General features: G+C 44.1%; 1 protein-coding gene and 1 pseudogene across 4 annotated transcripts in view; one reads left to right on the plus strand and one right to left on the minus strand.

Moving 5' to 3' along the window:
* The window catches only part of PPP1R14C (protein phosphatase 1 regulatory inhibitor subunit 14C), an 86,028-nt gene that overhangs the window by 38,752 nt on the left and 26,716 nt on the right, over window positions 1-20,560 (plus strand). For 2 of the 4 annotated variants that reach the window (XR_005353677.1, XM_038526316.1), the window contains exons 2-3: window positions 17,168-17,251; window positions 18,613-18,645. Coding sequence is in view for 1 of the 4 variants with exons in the window: in XM_038526316.1 (XP_038382244.1) it covers window positions 17,168-17,251; window positions 18,613-18,645 (117 nt within the window). In the remaining 3 variants the exon portion in view is untranslated. Of the gene's footprint in view, window positions 1-3,580; window positions 3,855-12,017; window positions 12,101-17,167; window positions 17,252-18,612; window positions 18,646-20,560 lie in introns of those variants that run through there. The other 2 variants (XR_005353678.1, XR_005353679.1) reach the window with 2 other exon arrangements.
* LOC119869949 lies at window positions 2,995-3,201 on the minus strand (annotated as a pseudogene).

Here is a 20,560-nt window from a genome sequence, read left to right on the forward strand (position 1 = left end):
GCTTCTGGTGATGTGTGAATTGATATGATGCCTGCGTGATGAGATGAGGGGAGGCGAGTGACGTAGATGTTGTGACATAGTGTTAGGCTGCTCTTAACTTTCTGCTGCTTGGTCAGAAGGAGGGTCATCTGCTTCTAGACTGCAGGTGGCTACAGGTTTTTGAAACTGCAGACGGTAGGTGGGATGACTGCATTCTTAAACACCAAACCCAGTCCCAGTCTCCCATTATATCTTGAACTGACTCTGGTTTCCATCCCAGCACTACTCCAAAGCTGCTTTGTTAGGTAACCATGACTTCCATGTTGTTCAATCCAATGCCCTAGGCTTGGTCCTTGTCTTACTTTCAGGGTTTGGTGCAGTGGATTTCATTCCCTCCTCCTTAAGGCAAGTTCTTCTTCTGGCTTTCCAGCCACCAAACTTTTTCCAGGCCCTTTGCTGGTTCTCACACTTTTAAATTTACCCAGAGGTAGCCTCAGGGATTAGCCCTCCAACCCCTATGTACATTGCACCCTGATTATAATAGCCAAGATATGGCAGCAGCCTGTGTCCATTGGTAGTTGAATGGATGAAGAAGATGTGGTATTTATATACAATGGAATATTACTCAACCACAAAAAGAATGAAATTTTGCCATTTGCCATGGACCCAGAGAGTGTTATGCTAAGTGAAATAAGTCAGAGAAAGACAAATACCCTGGGATTTCATTTATATGTAGAATCTGAAAAACACAATAAATGGACAATAATGAAGGCCATAAGAGATTCATAAATACAGAGAACAGTGCAGTGGTTGCTAGAGCAAGGTAGGGATGGGGAGGGGTGGGATATGGGCAAAATAGGTAAAGGGGAGCAAAAGGTACAAACTTCCAGTTGTAAAATAAATAAATAACATGTAGGGATACAACGTATAGCATATAGGAATATGGTTAGTAATATGTGACAACTTTGTATGGTGACAGATGGTAGCAACATTTACCATGGCGATCACTTTGTAATGTATATAAATGTTGAGTCACCGCGTTGTACACCTGAAACTAATACAATATTGTATGTCAAGTTGACTAAAGTTCAATAAAAAATATAAATTAAAAAAATTGCTTGGGGGTAGATATTTGCTATTCTTTGGCATCTCAGCGAGTGAAGGGGAAAGTCTACTCATTTAAGTACTAATGCACATTGAATACAATTATTGACAAGAAATTTAAAGGTGAGACTGAGCCATTTCATAAATATAATAATTGATCCAAGAGGCTGTCTGTCTCGTCTCTCGGTCGATGAAGGCAAGAGTTATAAAAAGAATATGTGTCTACTTTCCCTCTGCATTTCTTTACTTATACACCTAGAGCAGTTGCTATTTATAGCCTGTCTTACATAAACCTACATGACCACTTTATCTCCAATTCTGGGTCAATTTCAAGAGGAAATTAAGTATTCATGCATTTACATGAGTTCCTCTTATTCTTAACCTCAGTATTCTAGAAAATGTGTCTAAAGGTAGTTCTAGGCCTAAGTATTTTATTTTGGTGAGAACTTCAGTTTATTCACTCAATAAAAATTCACTGCACATGCATGTGGGCTGGATACACATAAGGCTTACAAAATAAACAAAACACAGTCCCTGCCCTCAAGGAGCTTTTCGTTTGCTAGCAGAGACAACAGATACGCACCTTGATGGGTTATACTGGGCTAGTGATCATGATGAAATTTAATGTGCTAATGACTGCAGAGCTGTGGGAGGCCAGAGGACAGGAGATCCAGGTACTAATGCAGTGTCAGGTCATGGGCAGTGGTCATCCCAAATGACCTTCAGCCCATCCCCTGTTGTGCACTGGATACTGGGATAGAAGGCTTGAGATCCTTCAGCCTAGGCCCTGTCTGGGCTGCAGGACCTGTCTCTGTGAGTAGAGAAATGAGATTCTCCTGTTGTATGGTATAGAGGCTGAGGACTGTAGTCGTGGTAGACATTCACTTTCTAAATAAGAGTACCACCAAAGCCTTCAGAAGGGAATCATCACAATATATTGTTATCATGGCTGCTGAACTACTAACTGGGCTGCTTGGAACAGCCTAGAGGTTGGCAAGGATTTATGGTCATTTGGGGTAACAGGGCAGTCATAAATCGTCAACCCTGCTTGCCTTTATAACAATCGAATTAGCTTGCTAGTGCAAAGAGCCATTGGGGCTCAGAATAAATCATGCAGTCGGTCACTCAACGGACAATTATGGAATGCCCACTAGGTGTGAGCCATTCTGTTTTCCTCTCTCATTTATGTCAAAAGTTAGCAGAGGAGCCGGGCATCAGATTCTTGAGTCTTCATTTCTGTTCCAAGGATTCTTTTGTTTTTTATTTTTATTTTTTTGTTTGAGTATGTCATCTTTAATCCAAATTGTTCCCTGCCCGGAAAAAATTAAATAAGATTTTGGGACATACTTGACCATGTAACACCTCTTTCTGGGAATAAAAATGTAGATCGGTATAAGGCATTTGCACCTTTGTTATTGGCCACCGTTTTTTTCCTTTAAAAAATAGATCTGTAGTTCAATCAGTTGGCTTGTAGAAATTAAAAATAAAGCATGGCATCCCTTTCTGTGCATCTGCCGTTACTTGTGTTCTAAAATGAGTGTCTATTCCAGTAGCAAAAGTGACAGATGTAGATGAGGTAACAACTTGCCGTCTTCCTAGCTGAAGCTTACTTTGAGATTGAATCAGAATACCAGAATCGGCGTTTTTGGAGTTCTATTTTGTGCTACTTGCCTGAAATCAAAGGTGAAACTCTGTCTTAATCAGGGCTGAGAGCATCTTGGAAGACAATGAGAATTTCTAGGCACAAGGAAGGTCTGGATGCTCTCTTTTTTTCCTCCCCACCCCCATAAACATAACCTCCCACCCACCACAATCTGAGGCTCGAACAGCTGCCACTGGCTTCACCTGCTTCACCCTTTTAGTTCCCGGGCACATAACCTTGGGGGGGGGGGGGGCGGGGGGCTCAAATTTCACTCCAGTGTTTGCAAGGATTACCTCCTGTACTTGCTTTCCTCAGATCTCAGAGAGGGAAAGGATAGGTGGAAAAAGTCAGGAGAGCCATAGGCTCAGTTCTGGCCTGTTGAATTCAAGCAGGACTTGCTACAGATCCAATTCAATTAGCAATAACTGCGCCTTGGATAAACCTCATTAGCTATGATACTGCCACTGCGCAAAGCTTACGGATCCAATTCAGGTGAAGACTGACCTTCTAGCTCCTGGTGTTTATCTAGGAAGTGATGCCGTGTGCCTCCTTGCATTGGCGGTCACTCCCAGGAGATCCACACCAGTGGATCTCTGGCTCCAGAAGGCACTTGGCTGGTGTGTAGAAGGCAGTAAGTGTTTGAATTGTATTGAGTGTTGGCTGCTTGCCTGGAATCTGGGAGATTAGGGAGATGGATGCAGGTGGCCCTAGAGTTAAAGGATTGTTTTATAGGATTGGCAAATTGCTGATTTCCAGACTGTTATGGGGTGTCTGGTGGTGGGTATCCAAGTGGTTGAAGCATTGCTTTCCAGTGTAGAAACAATCTGGTTATGACATCTGTCTCCCTGTTGCTACAGGCTAGGAGGAGGAGGACTGGCTCTCGGGTTTTGCATGTGCTCTGGCTACAGGATGCCAGAAACCCGCCCTCTGCAGGGAGAGGAGGGCTGCTCCTTGGTGAGAGGTGTGTGAAGGGCTCGGTCCCGTGCCAGAACTTTGTTTCTCCTCGACATTCCCACTGACCTCGTCTCATCCTGTGTGTAAGACCTGGGCAATTACAAACGCAGAGAAAGATGGGTCTTTTGAGTCCTTTTCAAAATGGAGGCCCCAGCAGGAGCCAAGGAGCACTCAGGTGAGCCCAGCAGTGCCATCTGTTCACAGAGGGCCTAGGAGAAGCAGAGATGAGCAGTGATTGAGCAACAGTGGCCTGGGGGCAGGGATCCATTCTCTTGTGGCTCTGACTTAGGATGAAACAGCCGGTTCTCACTTGTGTGACTGAGTTGTGCTTCCACAGCCAGGCAGGGTTCCACCATTTGCCTCTGTCTTGCTCCCCAAACTGTGAGGCGGGGGGCGGTCAAATGTCTTGTTAATGCTGGAACCCTCAGCACCCAGCCCATAATGTAGAATGAAGGTTCTAAATGAGGAGCAGAAATCAGTGACCATATGTGAGGAGTAGTGACTCCTCCTTCCTGTTTTCACTTGCTGTCACGGAATGTCTTCCCTTTCTGCAAGACACTCAAAACCTTCCGAAGCAGTGGTTTGCAAACTTCTTGGTTTGTGAATCCTCTGTGGCTCTTGTCACTTGTGTACACTCGGAGTTCCTCCTCCCACGTTGGGGTCCAGTGGCTCTGGGGCTGCCCAGGGATCTGCATTTTCACTGGGCTGCACAGGGACTCCTGAGGCAGGTGTTCTGTGAGTCATGGCTTGAGAAAGAGAACTTCCTGCTTCTAGCTGCAGAGTGCTTTGGAAGTAGGCCTTCAAGTGGGGAGTCAACAGTCGAAGAAGGAACTCTGACTCATTCCTGCTGCTTTGATCACACGCCTAGAATTTTCCACACCTTTGATTTCTTTTGTGCTACCCCATTGAGTCCTGTGGGGGACACTTTAACATTCTCTTCAGGTACACCCAGAGTATTCAGTGTCATGGTTGAAGCCAGTTGACATTTAAAAAATTGAGTCCTTTTATAGGAGAGCAGTAACAAAAAAAAAAAAAAAAAATTACTAGACCTACAATTAAAAATCAGTTAAGTTTCCAAAGTACCAGATCTTAAATAAACTCTCTTTTAGCCTCAGGAGACTGGCAATATATCACAGCCATTTCTCAAGATGTCAGGATTCTAATTACTTGCTTCTGTGGAGCAATTGGCCTTTTTTCCGTCTACTATAATCTTGAATCCTTCCTGCCTAAGACTTAAGGTTTATCCTTGGCACCCCAGGGTAGATCTGTCCGGTTCCTGTTTCCAGTCTTGGGAGCACTCCTTTCCCACTGTGGACTAGTAGGTAGTGTAGACTAGTACAGACACTGGTCCTTTGCCCAGACCCTGGTGGCCTGTCCCTTTGGATCATATCTGCAGGTGTGGATATGGGCTTCTCTGGGACAGGCGCAGAGAACAACAGTATTTACATAAACCGTCTCCACCATGTTTGTAACAGGTGAGGCTCAGGCCTCCATCTGGGGTTTAGCATGTCCTCTGGAAATGGATAGTCATTCCCAAACTGGCCGTAAAGCCCTGAATCCATTCATGTGTATTTCACAAAGGGCGTGTTCCATGGAAACTTGGAATCACTTCCTGGATTCCAGATTGGTGAGTGCCTTGGCTATTTCTGATGGGCTGGGGTGCTGGAAGCCTTGACTGTGTAGCAGTGCCTCGAGGGCTCTCTGGCTACCGCCCAGCACCTCTGAAAGGCCTCTGCCATTATCTTGCTACTCCCAAAGTCACTGACATCAGCAGGAACAAATCTTTTGCTCAGCACTGCTGCATTCTGAAAGGCATGGCACATGTGTTGGCACAAGGCTGTACATATTGGGGTCAGGTTGTCTGAGTTTGAAACAAAGCCCTCAGCCCCCAAGTCTAGATACTCACACAATTCTGTGAAATAGTGCTGAGGATAATACCTAACTCAGTGAATTGTTCATTCCTGAATTTAAAGAATGATTATCAAGGGTTTACTGGGCACTGTGCAAAGGCACTGCCCTATGGACTTACAGATTAGGGACAGACACCAACAAATGTAAATTTTTACCTGTGTGGTACATGCAACAGAGAAGCACGTGGTATTAGGCATACAGTTTCAGGGGTTGGGAGGTTGACCTTGAACAAGTGAGACCAAGGGTTTTTTCCCTTAGAAAGTGATGCTGACTTCAGATAATAAAAGCATGCCACACATGCATGTGCAAAGGCTCTGTGGAGGCCTAGATGGGTAGCATGTTGAGAGATTGGGGACGGGCCAGGGGGTGCTGGCGTCCAGCACAGCTCATAGGCCGTGCTAGAAATTTTGGTTTTTAAGACTGATAGGAAATCACTGAAAGGTTCTCAGCAGGTTTTCAGTGTTCTTAAATTTGCTACCTTGGCTACTCAGTGGAGATTGGACAGAGGAAAGGATGAGAATGGATATGTGGCAGCAGTTGGGAGAGAACTGTAATAATTTAGGCAAGAGATGATTTAACGTAGATTTGGGGATAGTGGAAGAGGTAAAAACGCAGATTCAGAAGCCATTTAAGCCAGAGAATTGATAGATTTGATGATGGATTAGATGAGGGGGAGAGAGGGAGGAGGGGTCATGGGCCACGCTTCCTGGAATGGTGATGTTGCCTATGCGGAGTAGCACTCATTACATGGAAGTGATCATGGGAATTGCTTACGAAGCAGTGCTCCTTTTGGTCTGTTCATGTCACACAGAAGCGCTGGTTAAGTCACTTTTTTTGGGGGGGGGGCTGTCCTTTCTTTCTGAGACTGGACTTTGACCAAAGGCAGTGAGGCCCAGGTGCTCAGGGACCTGCCCTCTGATCCCAGTGTGGCCCTTAGATTAAGAGCTCCTCTCTCCCCTCCCTCTACTCCTGTATGAGGGAGGTAATGAAAGGAACTTCTGGCAAGTTCTCCTCCTCAGGCAGAATGTCCTGTTGGGTGGCCTGGAGCTCTCACTGTACCCTAGAAGGTACCTGAGTGGAAATTATCCCATACACCCTCTTGGCATCCCCTCCCCTTCCCCTGCTTCACCTGTTGTTAAAGTTTTTTGTTTTGTTTTGTTTTGTTTTTTTTTTTTTAATTTCTTTATGAGAGAGAGAGAGCAGGAGAAGGGGACAAGGGAGAAGCAGACTCTCCGCTGAGCAGAGAGCTCCACGTGGGGCTCGATCCCAGGACCCTGGGATCATGACCTGAGCTGAAGGCAGATGCCTAACTAATTGAGCCACCCAGACGCCCTCTGTTGTTAAAGCTAGTATTACTCTGGTGTATTTCTTAAAACTGATGAGCCAATATTGATAGTTCTTTATTAGCCAGACTCCAGAATTTTCATTAGGGTTCACTCTTTGTGTTGTACCTCCCTATGGGACTTGACAGTAATGACATTTATCCACCATTACAATGTCATACGATCTCACTGCCCTGAAGTGCCCTGTGCATCACCTGTTCATCCCTCCTTTCCCCCAAGCCTTTGGCAACCACTGATCTTTCCACTGTCTCTATAGTTTTGCCTTTTCCAGAACGTCATATAGTTGGAATCATATGCTGTGTAGCCTTTTTAGACTGGCTTCCTTCACTTAGCAATACGTATATAAGGTTCCTCCATGTCTTTTGGTGGCTTGAGAACTATTTCAACAATAGTCTTTTACACCACAAGTGGACCGCACCTGCTGGTCTGCACCTGGCGAGCTCCATATGGGAATCACACCTTCTTTTCAGTACCTGGCATCTCTTCCTAATGGTGGTTCCGCCTCATCTCAGTCTTCTGCCTACCTGTCAGCCCTGAACACATTTAACCATTGCAGATTTAGGAGCTTTCCCAAGGTGGGAGGTGGGCAAACGTCCGCATTCAGTATTCTGTGTTCTGGAAATCCAATGCTCTGGTCACCCAGATTCCCATTGGAATGATTCAGTTGCGAGCAGTGTGGTAATGGGTTTGATGGTGTGGGAAGACTTTCTTCTAAGAACTGAGCTGTTGGGCATCTGCATGGCTCATCGGTTAAACGTCTGCCTTTGGCTCAGGTCATGATCCCAGGGTTCTGGGATTGAGCCCTGCATCAGGCTCCCTGCTTTTCCCTCCCCCTCTGTCCCTCCCCTTGCTTGTGCTCTCTCTTTCCTTCTTGCTCTCAAATAAATAATAATAATAATAATAATAATAATAATAATAATAATAAAGGACTGAGCTGTCACAGGCACTTGTGTTTGTGACACCCTGGGTCTGAGTGTTTCCAGCCTAGAGAGTTCTGCTTGGCCCTGAAGCAGTTTTTCTAAAAAGGTGGGTATTGATCATCTTCTATCAGAAGACAGTCTCAGCCGTATTACTGAATGGATGGGAAGCAGGATGCAGCGAAGTGTGACTTCTTAGAAACAGGCTGCGCACCCATTGGCTCTTGCTCTCCTTGGGTGACACCAATCCTCTCTTCCAGAACAGCCCTTTATTCTCTCCCAGATAGCATGAGGATAGTGGCTGTCTGTTCAGTGTAACCAGAACCTTCGGGACACCCGTTATGCCATGGCTAAGAAGCCTGTCCTTGCCATCTCTATGAACTGCCTTAGCTCTCACTTATCTTCAAATACCTTATTAGGTTACTAGCTTCTGATTTTCTTGTCACTTTGGCGTTGTTCATGACCAGCTGCACATGTTTAGTGCTCAGACGCAGAAATGCAGAGCAAAGTGTTGGTGTTTCCAAAAAGTTCTGCCGCTGGGGGGTTTTGCTTATATTCTCCCCTCCCTTTAATCCTTGTGGTTTTGAACAAGTTGGTGATGTGTTAGGTCTTTACTTGCAATTTTCAGGCACAAGGAGTCTAAGATGCCCTGAAAGAGACATTTACATTAAATTTTTAAAAAGAAGGATCAGCTGGTCAAACGTGCTCAGAAACCTTAGCCACATATAAGGTTGTGTTACTGATCGTTCAGCTTGTGTGATGTGCCCAGGCACCATTGTACTGGCTTTTTGTATTTGGCCCCATTTTACAGGCATGGGAAACAAGGGTTAGGAGCACGAGTGACCTTGCTCTAGCTCGCATAGGTTGTAAGTGGCAGGAATGCAATTGAACCTGGGTCTCTCTCCAACTCCGTGCAGCAAGGGGTCTCATCTGTGCTGAGAAGCAGGGCAGCCTGGGGCATATGTGGGAAGATGACACTTTCATTCCTGGATTCCCGTTCTGTGCTCTATTCACCTAAACTCCCTGGGGTCCTTTTTATCACAGAAAGACGTGGTTTCATGAACTATTGAGACCAAGGGCAGGACATAGAACACCTGTGTTCTACCCTGACTCTGAGTCCTCTTTTTTAAAAAAAAAAAAACAAACCAAAAAAAAAAAAAAAACCAAAAAAACCCCCAAAATCCATGTCTGGAGAGCTATACTTCTCTCTCCAGAGATATTCATTTGTGAAAATAAATTGCTACACTTGGGATTTGGGAAGGGCAGAGATTTGGCAGAGGCCAGCCTGGCGTAGCCCTTCAGTGAGGAACAATTTACATGGGGCGGGGGCAGGACGGGAAACGGGGTTCAGGATCTGAGAAAGCACCTCCCTGGCTTGGCTCTGTGCTGTTCGGTTGCTTTCCCACGCAGCTCCTTTCCTTAGCTTTCTCAGCCTGGGCACCTCCTCACCCAAATGCTGGCCCTCAGTCCCTAAGTGTGTGTCCCAGTGGCTCCCGCCCATGAAGGTACTCACCTACTGCTCCTGCTTAATAGGTGTGCACCCGATACCCACACCTGGTGGGATGCTCTAGCCCCGCCAGCCTCGGGAACCCGTGGAGCTGCGTGTGTGCAGTCTGCTCTTCGAGGTCTGGATTAGCTGTGACCCAAATAAGAAGAGAATGTATATTGTGCTACTGTCGCCTGGTCTAAGGTCGTATTGTCTCTTACCAGGTGAATTCTGCTGCCTCCTACGTGGACTCTGTTCACGCCCATGCCTCCCACAGCCCAGGGTGATTCTTTTCAGAAGGTCAATCAGATCACGTCACCACTGTGCCCAGGCTCAGAGCAGCTTCTCTCTCAGAGGACGTGTCAGTCTTTAGGGGGGCCTCACCCCAAGCCTACCACAGTGACCCCTGGCTCCTCGTAGCTTCTCTGATACACCTGGGCACTTGCTTCTCCCGCTCTATGTTTTCCTCCAGACATCGACATGGCTTCTGTCACTCTCTTCAAGGTCTATTATTCAGCTGTTTTTCTCATCCTCTGTAAAATTCTAGCCTTGCTATTCCCTGTCCCTCCCCTGTGTCTGTTTTTTTCTTCAAAGTATCTATTACCATTTGCTATGCTGTATATGGTACTTACATGTTTATTGTCTGTTGTCCCCTATTGGGGTTTGATCTCCACAAGAACAGGGTTTTTTTTTTTCTGTTTTAAAGACTGTATTTATTTATTCATGAGAGACACAGAGAGAGAGAAGCAGAGACACAGGCAGAGGGAGAAGCAGGCTCCCTATGGGGAGCCTGATACGGGACTCCATCCCAGGACCCTGGGATCATGACATGAGCCAAAGGCAGACGCTCAACCATTGAGCCACCCAGGTGCCCCAAGAACAGGTATTTTTGTCAGTTATTTGTTCTTTCTCTCTGGCATCTAGAAAGTGCTTGGTGGGTAGTAGGTATTCAGTCAATAGATGTTGCATGGATCTGCCTTGTACTCTTAGCTTTTGCTGTAGATCTGCCTGGTTCTAGAATAATCTCACAAGACCAGCAGTGTGAATCTTTCTATCTATGAGTTGCTACTCATTTTGTATTGTTGATTGTTAGGCTAACAGTTCTTCCCTGGGCTTCTATGACTTGAAGCTGTGTCACAAGTCATTTGCTTAATGATAATAGTAAAAAGTACTAAGTCAAGCAAGGAAACTATTGACAAATTAAAACATTTTATGGTGTTTGTAAAATAACATCAGTATTGCTCACTCATATCACATCATGTTTTCTTGACCAAGAGGAAAGGGGTGACGCTCCGTGTGGGGTGCTAGGTGAATGTGAGTGGTGACAATGGATGTCTTGTGGTTTTTCCCTTCTCTATGGCAGTTGGTCTGAGTGTTCCAGAAATGAACTTTAGCTGTGGGGTGTGTGGGATAAAGGGAAGTACAGACTTGCTCTTCTGGGTGGCAAGAATAGCATCCTCTGGGGCACCTGGCTGGCTCAGTTGGTTAAGCGTCTGTTTTTGGCTCAGGTCGTGATCTCAGGGTCCTGGGATCAAGCCCACATCAGGCTCCCTGGTCAGCGGGGAGTCAGCTTCTCCTTCCCCTTGCTCTTGTGCTCTTGCGTGTTCTCTCTTTCTTTCTCTCTCCCTTTCTCAAATAAATGAATAAAATCTTGAAAAAAAAAAAAGAAGAATAGCATCCTCTGTGGACATTATCTTAATTATCCCTTCATTACAGGATAAAGTTTGGTTAGCCTGCCTTCCTTCCTTCCTTCCTTCCTTCCTTCCTTCCTTCCTTTTTCTTTCTTTCTTTCTCTTTCTTTCTTTCTCTTTCTTTCTTTCTTTCTTTCTTTCTTTCTTTCTTTCTTTCTTTCTTCTTTCCTTTCTTTCTTTCCTTCCTTCCTTCCTTCCTTCCTTCCTTCCTTCCTTCCTTCCTTCCTTCCTTTCTTTTCTTTCATTTCTTTCTTTTCTTTCTTTCTTTCCTTTCTGGAAGAGTTTGGGAGATATTGCTGTTTGTCTCTGAGCCAGCTTCAACCCCAGAAGCTTATTTGAATTTTAAAATAAGTAGGTACTAGGGAAATACTAGTAGCATGGTATCATACCACTCACCAAGGGTGTTGGAGCTAGGATGACCTACACTTGTTTCCCCCACTTTGGTTCCCTGTGAAGCCATCCTATTCCAGCCCCTCGGAGTGCCCCAAAGGGAGAGAGATATATTAAGATGTAAAACCTGACGTGTCTTGAAATATCTGTGGTAATTCTCTGCCTCTTAGTTGGCAGTTTGTGGACATGGAGGCATCCAGTTTGGAAATCGTTTCCCCTCAGGATTTTGAAATGACTGCTCTCTTGCCTGATGATGCCAGTTCTCTGATTGCCTATGTGTGACCTGTTTCCTTTCTTGAATCCTGCTTCTAGGATCTCCTCCTCATCCCCAGTGTTTTGAAATTCCACAATGATGTACTGTAGGGGAGGCTAGGCTCTTTTTTCAGTGGAGAAGATTTCTTGCAGTTTCCAGGGCTGGTTTAAACATTTAATATTATAATATTTAAATAGGTACCACTTAAGACCAAGTATAACTCTTCACACTTATCTTCCAATTATAAAATCAAATTGAAATTGCAAATTAGCCATAAAGCACCCAGCCAATGGAATCCAAGCACACCATGTGAATTTAGTGTGATGGCTAATGTCACTCTTTTCAAGGTTAGGAAGGAGGCACAGCCCTGTCCCTGCGTGTCCTGTGAGAGATGTCTTCTGGCTTCACCTGGTGTGCAGACGTCACTGAGGTATAAATCTAATGGGTATTAAATCTATTTGGTATTGAATCTCTGGCTTTTTCTTCATTAGCCCATGACAGTTAAAGTAATTCTGCTTGATGCCAATGTGTAAACACAGAGTGGAGTTATAGGTTAGAGGATGGTCATCCAGATGGTTCTTAGAATAAATATGCTTGCTTACAGAAATTTTTGGGATTGTCATTAAAGTGAAAACATGGAATGTAAATATTTTCATAGGGAACGCGTGGAATCCCTCAGATTCAACTCACTTCTGTTCTTTTTAGGTTCTTCCTAAGCCCATTTCCCCTGTGTGCTTGCAGCAGGGCGAGTGCTCAGAGGTGCCGGCTGTGGGAACAGACGGTCCCCACCCCTGCCCCAACTGCTCCACCTGTACTGCCCCCGTGTCCTAGGGTCACAGGCTCTAATCCCGGGGCACTCACGTCCCTATTGGAGATGGAGACTGCTGACAACTGTGAGCCTCTGGCACTTCCAGGGAGCCGTTAGGCTGTGTGTCTCAGAGCTGGAAAACCATAATCCATTTTCAAGCTGTTGTAGCTCAAGCACTCCCGCCCCCATCACTGCTGTGGAGAGAAGCGAGCATTTGTATTTCTTAAAAATATAAACACATTTGACACCACACTTGACACGGTTCATGGTATAAATTTTCTGACAAGTTAGAAGTGTGTGTGCTTGTGGTATATGAGTGTGTACACACACATGTGAGAAAGTGTGTGTGTGTGTGCATGGGAGAGGGTATGTGAGAGTGTGTGCATGTGAGTATATGCACATGTGACAATGTGTGCATGAGTGTGTACAAGTATGTGCATATGTGCATATGAGAGTGTATGCATATGTGTCAGTGCGTGTCTGTGCGTGAGTGTGCGTGTGCATGTGAGAGGGTGTGTGTGCTCGAGGGTGTGTGTGTTGCCACAGGCCGGCCGTGCCTCGGGAGCCTGCGTGGGTGGCATGAGTGCATCCTCGTGCCCGGGCCTGTTGTGCGCTCCCAGCCGTGGTCGCCGGCTCCAGGCTGCAGCTGCTGCCTGCACAGGCCCGACTCTGCCACTCAGCACTGCCATGTGTCCCTTTGTGGTGGCTGCATGGGGGTCCCACGTCTGCTCTTGCACTGCGGGGAGAGGGTATCGCAGATGGCTTAGGTCGGAGCTGCTTGTCGGTTGTGAACTGCCCTCAAGGCCCCAGACGTGCTCCCTATTACCGCATTTTCCTCCACCACCTCTTGGCCTCAAAACGTAGACCTTCTCCTACCTTTTCCTTTTCCCTCATCCACTGCCCAGTTCATCAACAAATGCCATCTGTTTTCCCTCCCTGTTACTCACGGTTTAACATCTTTTCGTTCTTGCCACAACTCATTCAAGCCCGGGTGGCTCACGCTGGGATGAGTGTGTGCTTGTCCACAGCCTCCTCATCTCCCCACCTCCTCCCCCTTGCTCGTGGCCCTGCGAATCGGCCGGCTCCCCTTCCAGCATTTCCTACCCTTGCTCTAGAACCTTCCGTGGGCTAGTCTCTGCAGGATGAGGGAAGACTGCTGCCTGCAGTGTGATGGACTTTGTCCTTGACAGTATTTTCAGGAATTGTTAACCAACTTTTAAAATAATGTGATAGTTTTCTATTTAAAATCTGTATTTTCAGCTTCTCCTGAAAAGATAGAAAATCTGGCAGCACTAAGCACGTGTTCTCAAAAGGAAGGTCACAATGGGCAGGAATGGAGTGTTCTGTGCTGTCTTTCTTGGGGGCATGTTTTCTCCAATTTGCCGTGCTCCCCACTCCTCCCTATAGCACCCCCGGGCAGCCTTACACACATTTCTGTTACCTGTCTGCTCACCATAGGCATTAAATTGGCAGCACAGGGCGTCTGACTCCCAGGCCGAGGACCTTTCTACACTCCATGTTTACGACATACATTGTATTTTTGCTTCCTGTGTACCATTTTGCTTTCTGTGGCTGTTCTCCCTTTCCCCACAACCCTGTCCACTCTGCATGGCCACCTTACACACTCCTTAGTGAAACCCATCTCGGCAGCCCTTGGTGGAAGTCTTCTCTTCCATTAATTACTAAAGCACTTGGGTTTTGTCTTTCTCTTTTGCTGCCATCGCATGTTATTTTGTTTGGAGCCGAGACTGACAGTCCCTCCCCGGACAGAGTCTCACAGTATGTGACCCACAATGCCTTGCATGTAGTGGATTCTTAACAGATGTATGATCAGAAAGATGCGTGGTCATGATCGAGGGACTTGTTCTGTGGGTGCCAACAGGAAGGCCTCTGACTAAAGCAGGGATGTGTTAGCTGGTGACTTGGCCCAGGGACCTTGAAGAGATTGTTTCACTTACTTTCACCATAACCACTGTTTTGAGATCTATTTTTAATGTGGTGAAGTTCTCAAATGCAACTAAACTCTAGCACATCAGAGAGAGATGTGGCTGTGGTTACTCCCTTGTCTATGATGTCATCTATCACTAAAGTTCTTTATTCAGTGATACTGTTGTATACATTAAATAGAGCTAAAGACGATGTCAATTGAATGTAGAATATTTCTACACTCCTCATTGTAAATTGTAAATACCAAATATACATGGGATTCAATATGTGATACTGGCTCAGTATTTGCTCCCCAGGACTTTCCCACATGTACCTCCATGGCCCACGTCTCTATGCCATTGTGTCCCCGGGCTTTGGTTTTGGCGTCACTGACCTTCAGAACACACCCCTATGCCACACTCCTGGTGTATGCTGAGCTCAGATTCCTCTTAGCCAGTGACGGGTGTGTGAGGGGCAACGAGAAGGATCATAGGTTGGTAGAGAGTGTCTATGCCCAGTGATTGTTATAATTAGTTGGTAAAGACAATTTGCATCAAGTTTCCCACTTGGAAAGCCAAGTGACCCTTCGTGACCTTGTGGTGCTGGGCATTTCTTTACTCCCACCACACTCCTTTAAGAGGGAAGGAAGCTCTACTTCCCAGTATCTGGGCCAGGGGCTAAGCGGACTCCAGGTCAGTCCTATCCAATGGAATGACAGGTTCTACATCAGTGCAGGAGCCATGGGCCACCTGTGGCCACTGGGCACTGAAATGTGGGTAATGTGACTGAGCAACTGAATTTTTTATTGTATTTCATCTTAGTGAACTTCACCTGGATCTTGAAGGTTGGGGAAAATGGGTCACATGTCATGCCTGAGGGAGAGCTTCCTGCATGGGTGGGACTTTGCATTGCTGCACAAGTGAAGGCCCATTTGACCAACTTTGGCAGGGCATCAAAGCTGAATGTTTGAAGGGAGACCCATTGCTGCACTGTTCTGAGGAGAACGTTCTTTACTTAGTGTATTGAGGAATAGCAGATGCCAAGCTTCCCTTGGTTGTGATTCCTTGAGCTGGTTCTATGTCCCACTTCCTGTGTTCAAGTACATTAATAACCTTGACTTAAATATATACTTTGTGTCCACCTCAAATATTAATGGCCAAAGCCAAAGGACTGTTTTGGGGGAGGAGTGGAGAAACTGAGGAGGATTCTGTATAGATCATTTCGATAGGAACTTGTGGGTTTATCTCTTTTGCTTAGCTTTTCTAGAACCAGCTGAAACTGGTTGTGGGTGTTTTGGCCTTTTATGGTAGTTGTTAAAGCCACAGTGTACTGTGGATTAATCCACAGAATTAATCTCTAACCAAATTTACACCCCAGTGTGTGCTGGGCTCTGCTCCAGGGACCAAAGGGATTACTTTGACATTTACTGGCTTGGGGAGGTTCCCTGCAGGTTCTGTCCACACTGCAGGTCTCTGGCTGTGGTCTGTGTTTGTGGGCTGCTGGCTGTTTTATAATCTAGTGGTTTCTTTGTTGGTGTTTCAGTCCCCACCTGTCCTTTCACTGTGGAAAGTCTGGTAGACCCTTGAGAGCTGTACCACCATCTGTTTGTGGCTTCCTAAATGACTCTCCTTTTATCCAGGATTTCACATACGCACAAAAATAGGAAGTGGGGCACAGGCGGTATAGAGTGACAGAGCACCAGCATGGATGGGGGTCAGGGGTGGCAGTCAGGGAAGCTGTACCCATGGAGGGAGGAAAGGACATGCACATCCAGTGTGGTCTTTTGCAGCATCCTGATCACAGAGTGCAGCCTTGGGATCCTTCCAGCAACCTCAGCCTGGATAGAGGCCACATCTGTACCCACCTCCATTTCCAGCCCCTCTCTCCTTCCAGGAAGGAGGGGGCAGGGATATGGTGGAAAGTTCTAAACTATTAATCATGGTTTGGTCTTTCTTATGACCAGCCCCTAAAAGCCCACCAAGAGTCATCTCATTAGGATTAAAGATGTTCCAGGACGCCTGGGTGGTTCAGTGGTTGGGCCTCTGCCTTCAGCTCAGGGCGTGATCCTGGGACTCCGGGATCAAGTCCCACATCTGGCTCCCTTCATGGAGCCTGCTTCTCCCTCTCCTATGTTTCTGCCTCTCTCTCTCTCTCTCTGTGTCTCTCATGAATAAATGAATAAAATCTTTGAAAAAGAAAAAGGACTAAGATGTTCCTACCAGCCAGGAAATTTCCCTGGGGAAATTCAGAATTTCCTAAGGCATTTAGAAGCTCTATGTCAGGAACTGGGGTCAAAGCCACCACGCTAAGGGTAGAGGTTGGGTAGGAAACTGCAACTCTCACTGCTCTTTCTATAATATGCTGAGTCCCATGGTATATTAATAATTGTAGTTTTCTACCAGAATGTGGGAAATTTCCATCTTTGAAATATTACTTTCTACTGCTTCATGACTCTTAAATCTCCTTTGCTCCCTCTTCCCCCTCCCTTCCTTCCCCCCCTCCTTCCTTCCACTTACCCCAGCCCCCATCTTCCTCGCCTTTCTTCTGGCTTCTCCTTTCTCCCCTCTTTCTCTCTTTCTCCTACTCTTCCCCTTCTCCTTCTTTCCTTCCTCTTACCTCTGGTCTCTCCTTCCCCCTAATTGTTGATCTCCCCCCCTTAATTGATGATGTAGTCATTTATTTAAGTTAAATCATTTTGGTGCAATATGACTTCTCACTAAATAGAATGCCTTCCCATTTGCCCCCCCGCCCCCGCCCAACCAGGAAGAAGAAATGCCAGAAGTAGAAATTGACATTGATGATCTACTTGATGCAGACAGCGAAGAAGAGAGAGCTTTAAAATTACGGGTAAGCAGCTTTCAAAATCTAGAACTTGCCAGTCATGGATGCTTGAATCCACTTGGATCTCCAAGTCTGGCATACACTGATCCTGCCCTGTTGTGGTGTTACCACGAGGACTTGAGCAATGGCAGTTTGCTGAGAGGAAAGCAGTGTAGTGCTAGGTATCTGTTCTCATGCACTGCATCTCTGATGGTAGAGCAGTTCTTGACTACAGTCAGTTCTCAAACCACCTAATGAATATGAGCTTCTGTAGCTACGTCTTCTTGGAAGAAGAGCTGGTTCTGCCTCCAGAAATCCATTTGCCAGGAATGGAAGTGATGCTCCACAGTTGTATGAGAAGGCGAGGTGCTGAGCCAGAACTGGAGTACCCAAGTCCAGGACTCTAGTCTCACAGTTGTGGATTATGTCATGTATGAAATAAATTTCTAGATAAGATTGTTTACAACATAATAAAAGACATTTCATTAGAGTATGTTCACCTGGTAGCATTCCAGTACAACAATGGATGTTGAGATGTTTCCTTAGTCTAGAGCAATACAACATTTATTTCCCTTCCCACGGGAGGTCAAATCTATCATTTTAAAATCTACATTTGGGAGTTTCTAAAACCAATTAACTTTTGACCTGTCACTGTTCTTAATGTTCACCGATAATTACTGTTAATGGCTGTTGGTTATCGCAAATGACAAGTGATCTCTAAAGGCAATTAAAGGGCACATTTTAATGTATTAATGTGATCAACATGTTAATAATTACTAGTGTCCCTCGTGTGGTGAACCGTCTCAGCTTAATGATTAATTCTTGATGGTAAATTTAGTTGGGACATGATAGCATCTAGTTATGAAAGTTGAAAAAATAAAGCAGGTACCAGTTCTGTAGAAAATGTAATGATATATAAAAGTGTTTTTAAAATTGAGAGCTTTACCTACTGTAGGCCACCCACTTTGGTTTCCCAGGCGAGGACACTGAAGCTTCTAGAGGTGTGACAAGTTGATTTGTGGTTGAATTACAGCCAGGCCCCCTGCTTTCTGTGTCCAGGGTGATTATTACCATTTCCCACAAGCTGTCTCAATTTAAGCATATACAGTTTATTATTAACCATGTTAATAGGCCAAAGGAAAGGTGTGAGTGTGTGTTCTGAAGAGTGCAAGGCACTCCTGCATAGGAAGGTACAACTTTTGGTATCTTCAAGATGATCCAACAGGTGCTGAAACAAAGTGTGATTCTAGATTGTTGACATGAAATCTGGATTTATCAAGTTTAGAATAATACCATAAAGATAAAATGAAAATGATTTTTAATTTCACTTTTAAAATGATACTGAATTTTAAAATAATCAAACTTACTTTCTGTGTATTTTATTCTAGGAAGCTCTTGTAGACTGCTACAAACCAACAGAGGTAAACAAATTGCTTTTCCTAAATGCCATGTTTGCATTAGTTTTTATGAAACCAATTTGTGTATTTTTTTTTAATTTGTGTATTTTTAAAGCTAAACAACAGTATATGCTTCAGTTATGTATATACTAAGTAGTAGTTATTATCTCGTAAGTGAAGTGCAATGCTTGACTAGTATTAACTTCCTTAAATGTATGCCCAAGCATACCTGGTTCAGGAAGACTTAAAACTAATGGAATTGGATTTGCTTTGACATGGATGGAACTGGAGGGTATTATGCTGAGTGAAATGAGTCAATCGGAGAAGGACAAACATTATATGGTCTCATTCATTTGGGGAATATAAAAAATAGTGAAGGGAATAGAGGGGAAAGGAGAAAAAATAAGTGGGAAATATCAGAAAGGGAGACAGAACATGAAAGACTCCTAACTCTGGGAAACGAATTAGGGGAGGTGGGCGGGGGGTGGGGGTGACTGGGTGGTGGGCGCTGAGGTGGGCACTTGACGGGATGAGCGCTGGGTGTTATTCTATATGTTGGCAAATTGAACACCAATAAAAAATAAATTTATAAAAAAAAACTAATGGAATTGGATGTGTTGCTTGTTTTTTTTTAATTCTTTATTTATATTCAATTTAGTTAACATATAATGTATACTAGTTTCAGGGGTAGAATTTAGTGATTCATCATTTGCTTATAGCACCCAGTGTTCATTACATCAAGTGCCCTCCTTAAATGCCCATCACTCAATTATTCCTAAAAGCCAAATTCAAAGGTAATTGTGAGAGGGTTGGAAATCATTTTAGTAAAGGTGTTAGATTTATAACTGGAGAATATATTCTTTTAGTATATAGCTATGCATCTTTAAGAAGCTTTAAGTGAAATCTGTCATTCAGAAAAATTGCCTTTATTGGAAGGAGAAATATTATGCTTTGTTTGCATATTTATCATCAAATGGATAAATATTAATATAAAAAATGGGTATTAGTTTGATTAGACCAAAGCAATTAATGTGTACTCAAAGAGTGAAAGCATGGTGTAGAAATTAAGGATATGATCAGTTATGAAAAGATTGGTAAAGGAATTCCTTTTCATTTATTCCTCTGATGAATCAGAGAAGGCACAAGATCCGTAAGATATTTTTTGCAACATTAAAGTAATGGAGATAGGACTTCTGATTTTTGAAGTGATATAATTACAAAATGAGAAGAAAGCATACTTTCACAAGAGTGGGTAAGATTTAAATGACTAGGGTGTTTTGTGATCATTTGGCTTGAGGCCAATTAGTTATTTGAGTTTTATTCTTATAATCTCCAGTGTTCTTTTATGTTGATTGCATCTTGTAGTCATAGATATTTTTAAAATTAATTTTAAAATTATAAAGTTATTATATTTTTAAATTAATGTAATACATATTCATAGTTTTGAAAGCCAAAATACAATTAGGCTTATAAAGAAAAAGTAACATTGCCTTTCCCCTTCCTCAGTACCTTTTCCTAAAGGTATATATATTATATTATATTATATATTATATTCATATAGTTTTATACATCAACGTTTTTGGCTGTTTTCCTGCTATTTACTCTTGTATTCCTAAATATACAATTGCTGTTTACTTATTTATTTTTTTCATTTATTGGCTTATGGGGAAATATGATAGCTCTCTCACTCTCCAAGTGATTCATTTCCCTCCATTCCCTTAATAAAGGTATTGACTAGTATTTTATTGAATCAGTGGTCAAGGTTTATAGTATTATGATTTAAACAAATATTTTCACTGCTAAGCCAAGCAGTGAAATATAACCATGTCTCCTTCTTTATATAGCTCTTTGTTTTCCCTGAAATTGATACTATCTTTTCTTTTATTTTTGTCTAGTACCTATTGTTATTTTTTGTTGAATTCTTCAATATCTTTGTCAA

The sequence above is a fragment of the Canis lupus genome, chromosome 1 (assembly GCF_011100685.1).
Source record: "Canis lupus familiaris isolate Mischka breed German Shepherd chromosome 1, alternate assembly UU_Cfam_GSD_1.0, whole genome shotgun sequence".
In the NCBI taxonomy this organism is placed as follows: Eukaryota; Metazoa; Chordata; class Mammalia; order Carnivora; family Canidae; genus Canis; species Canis lupus.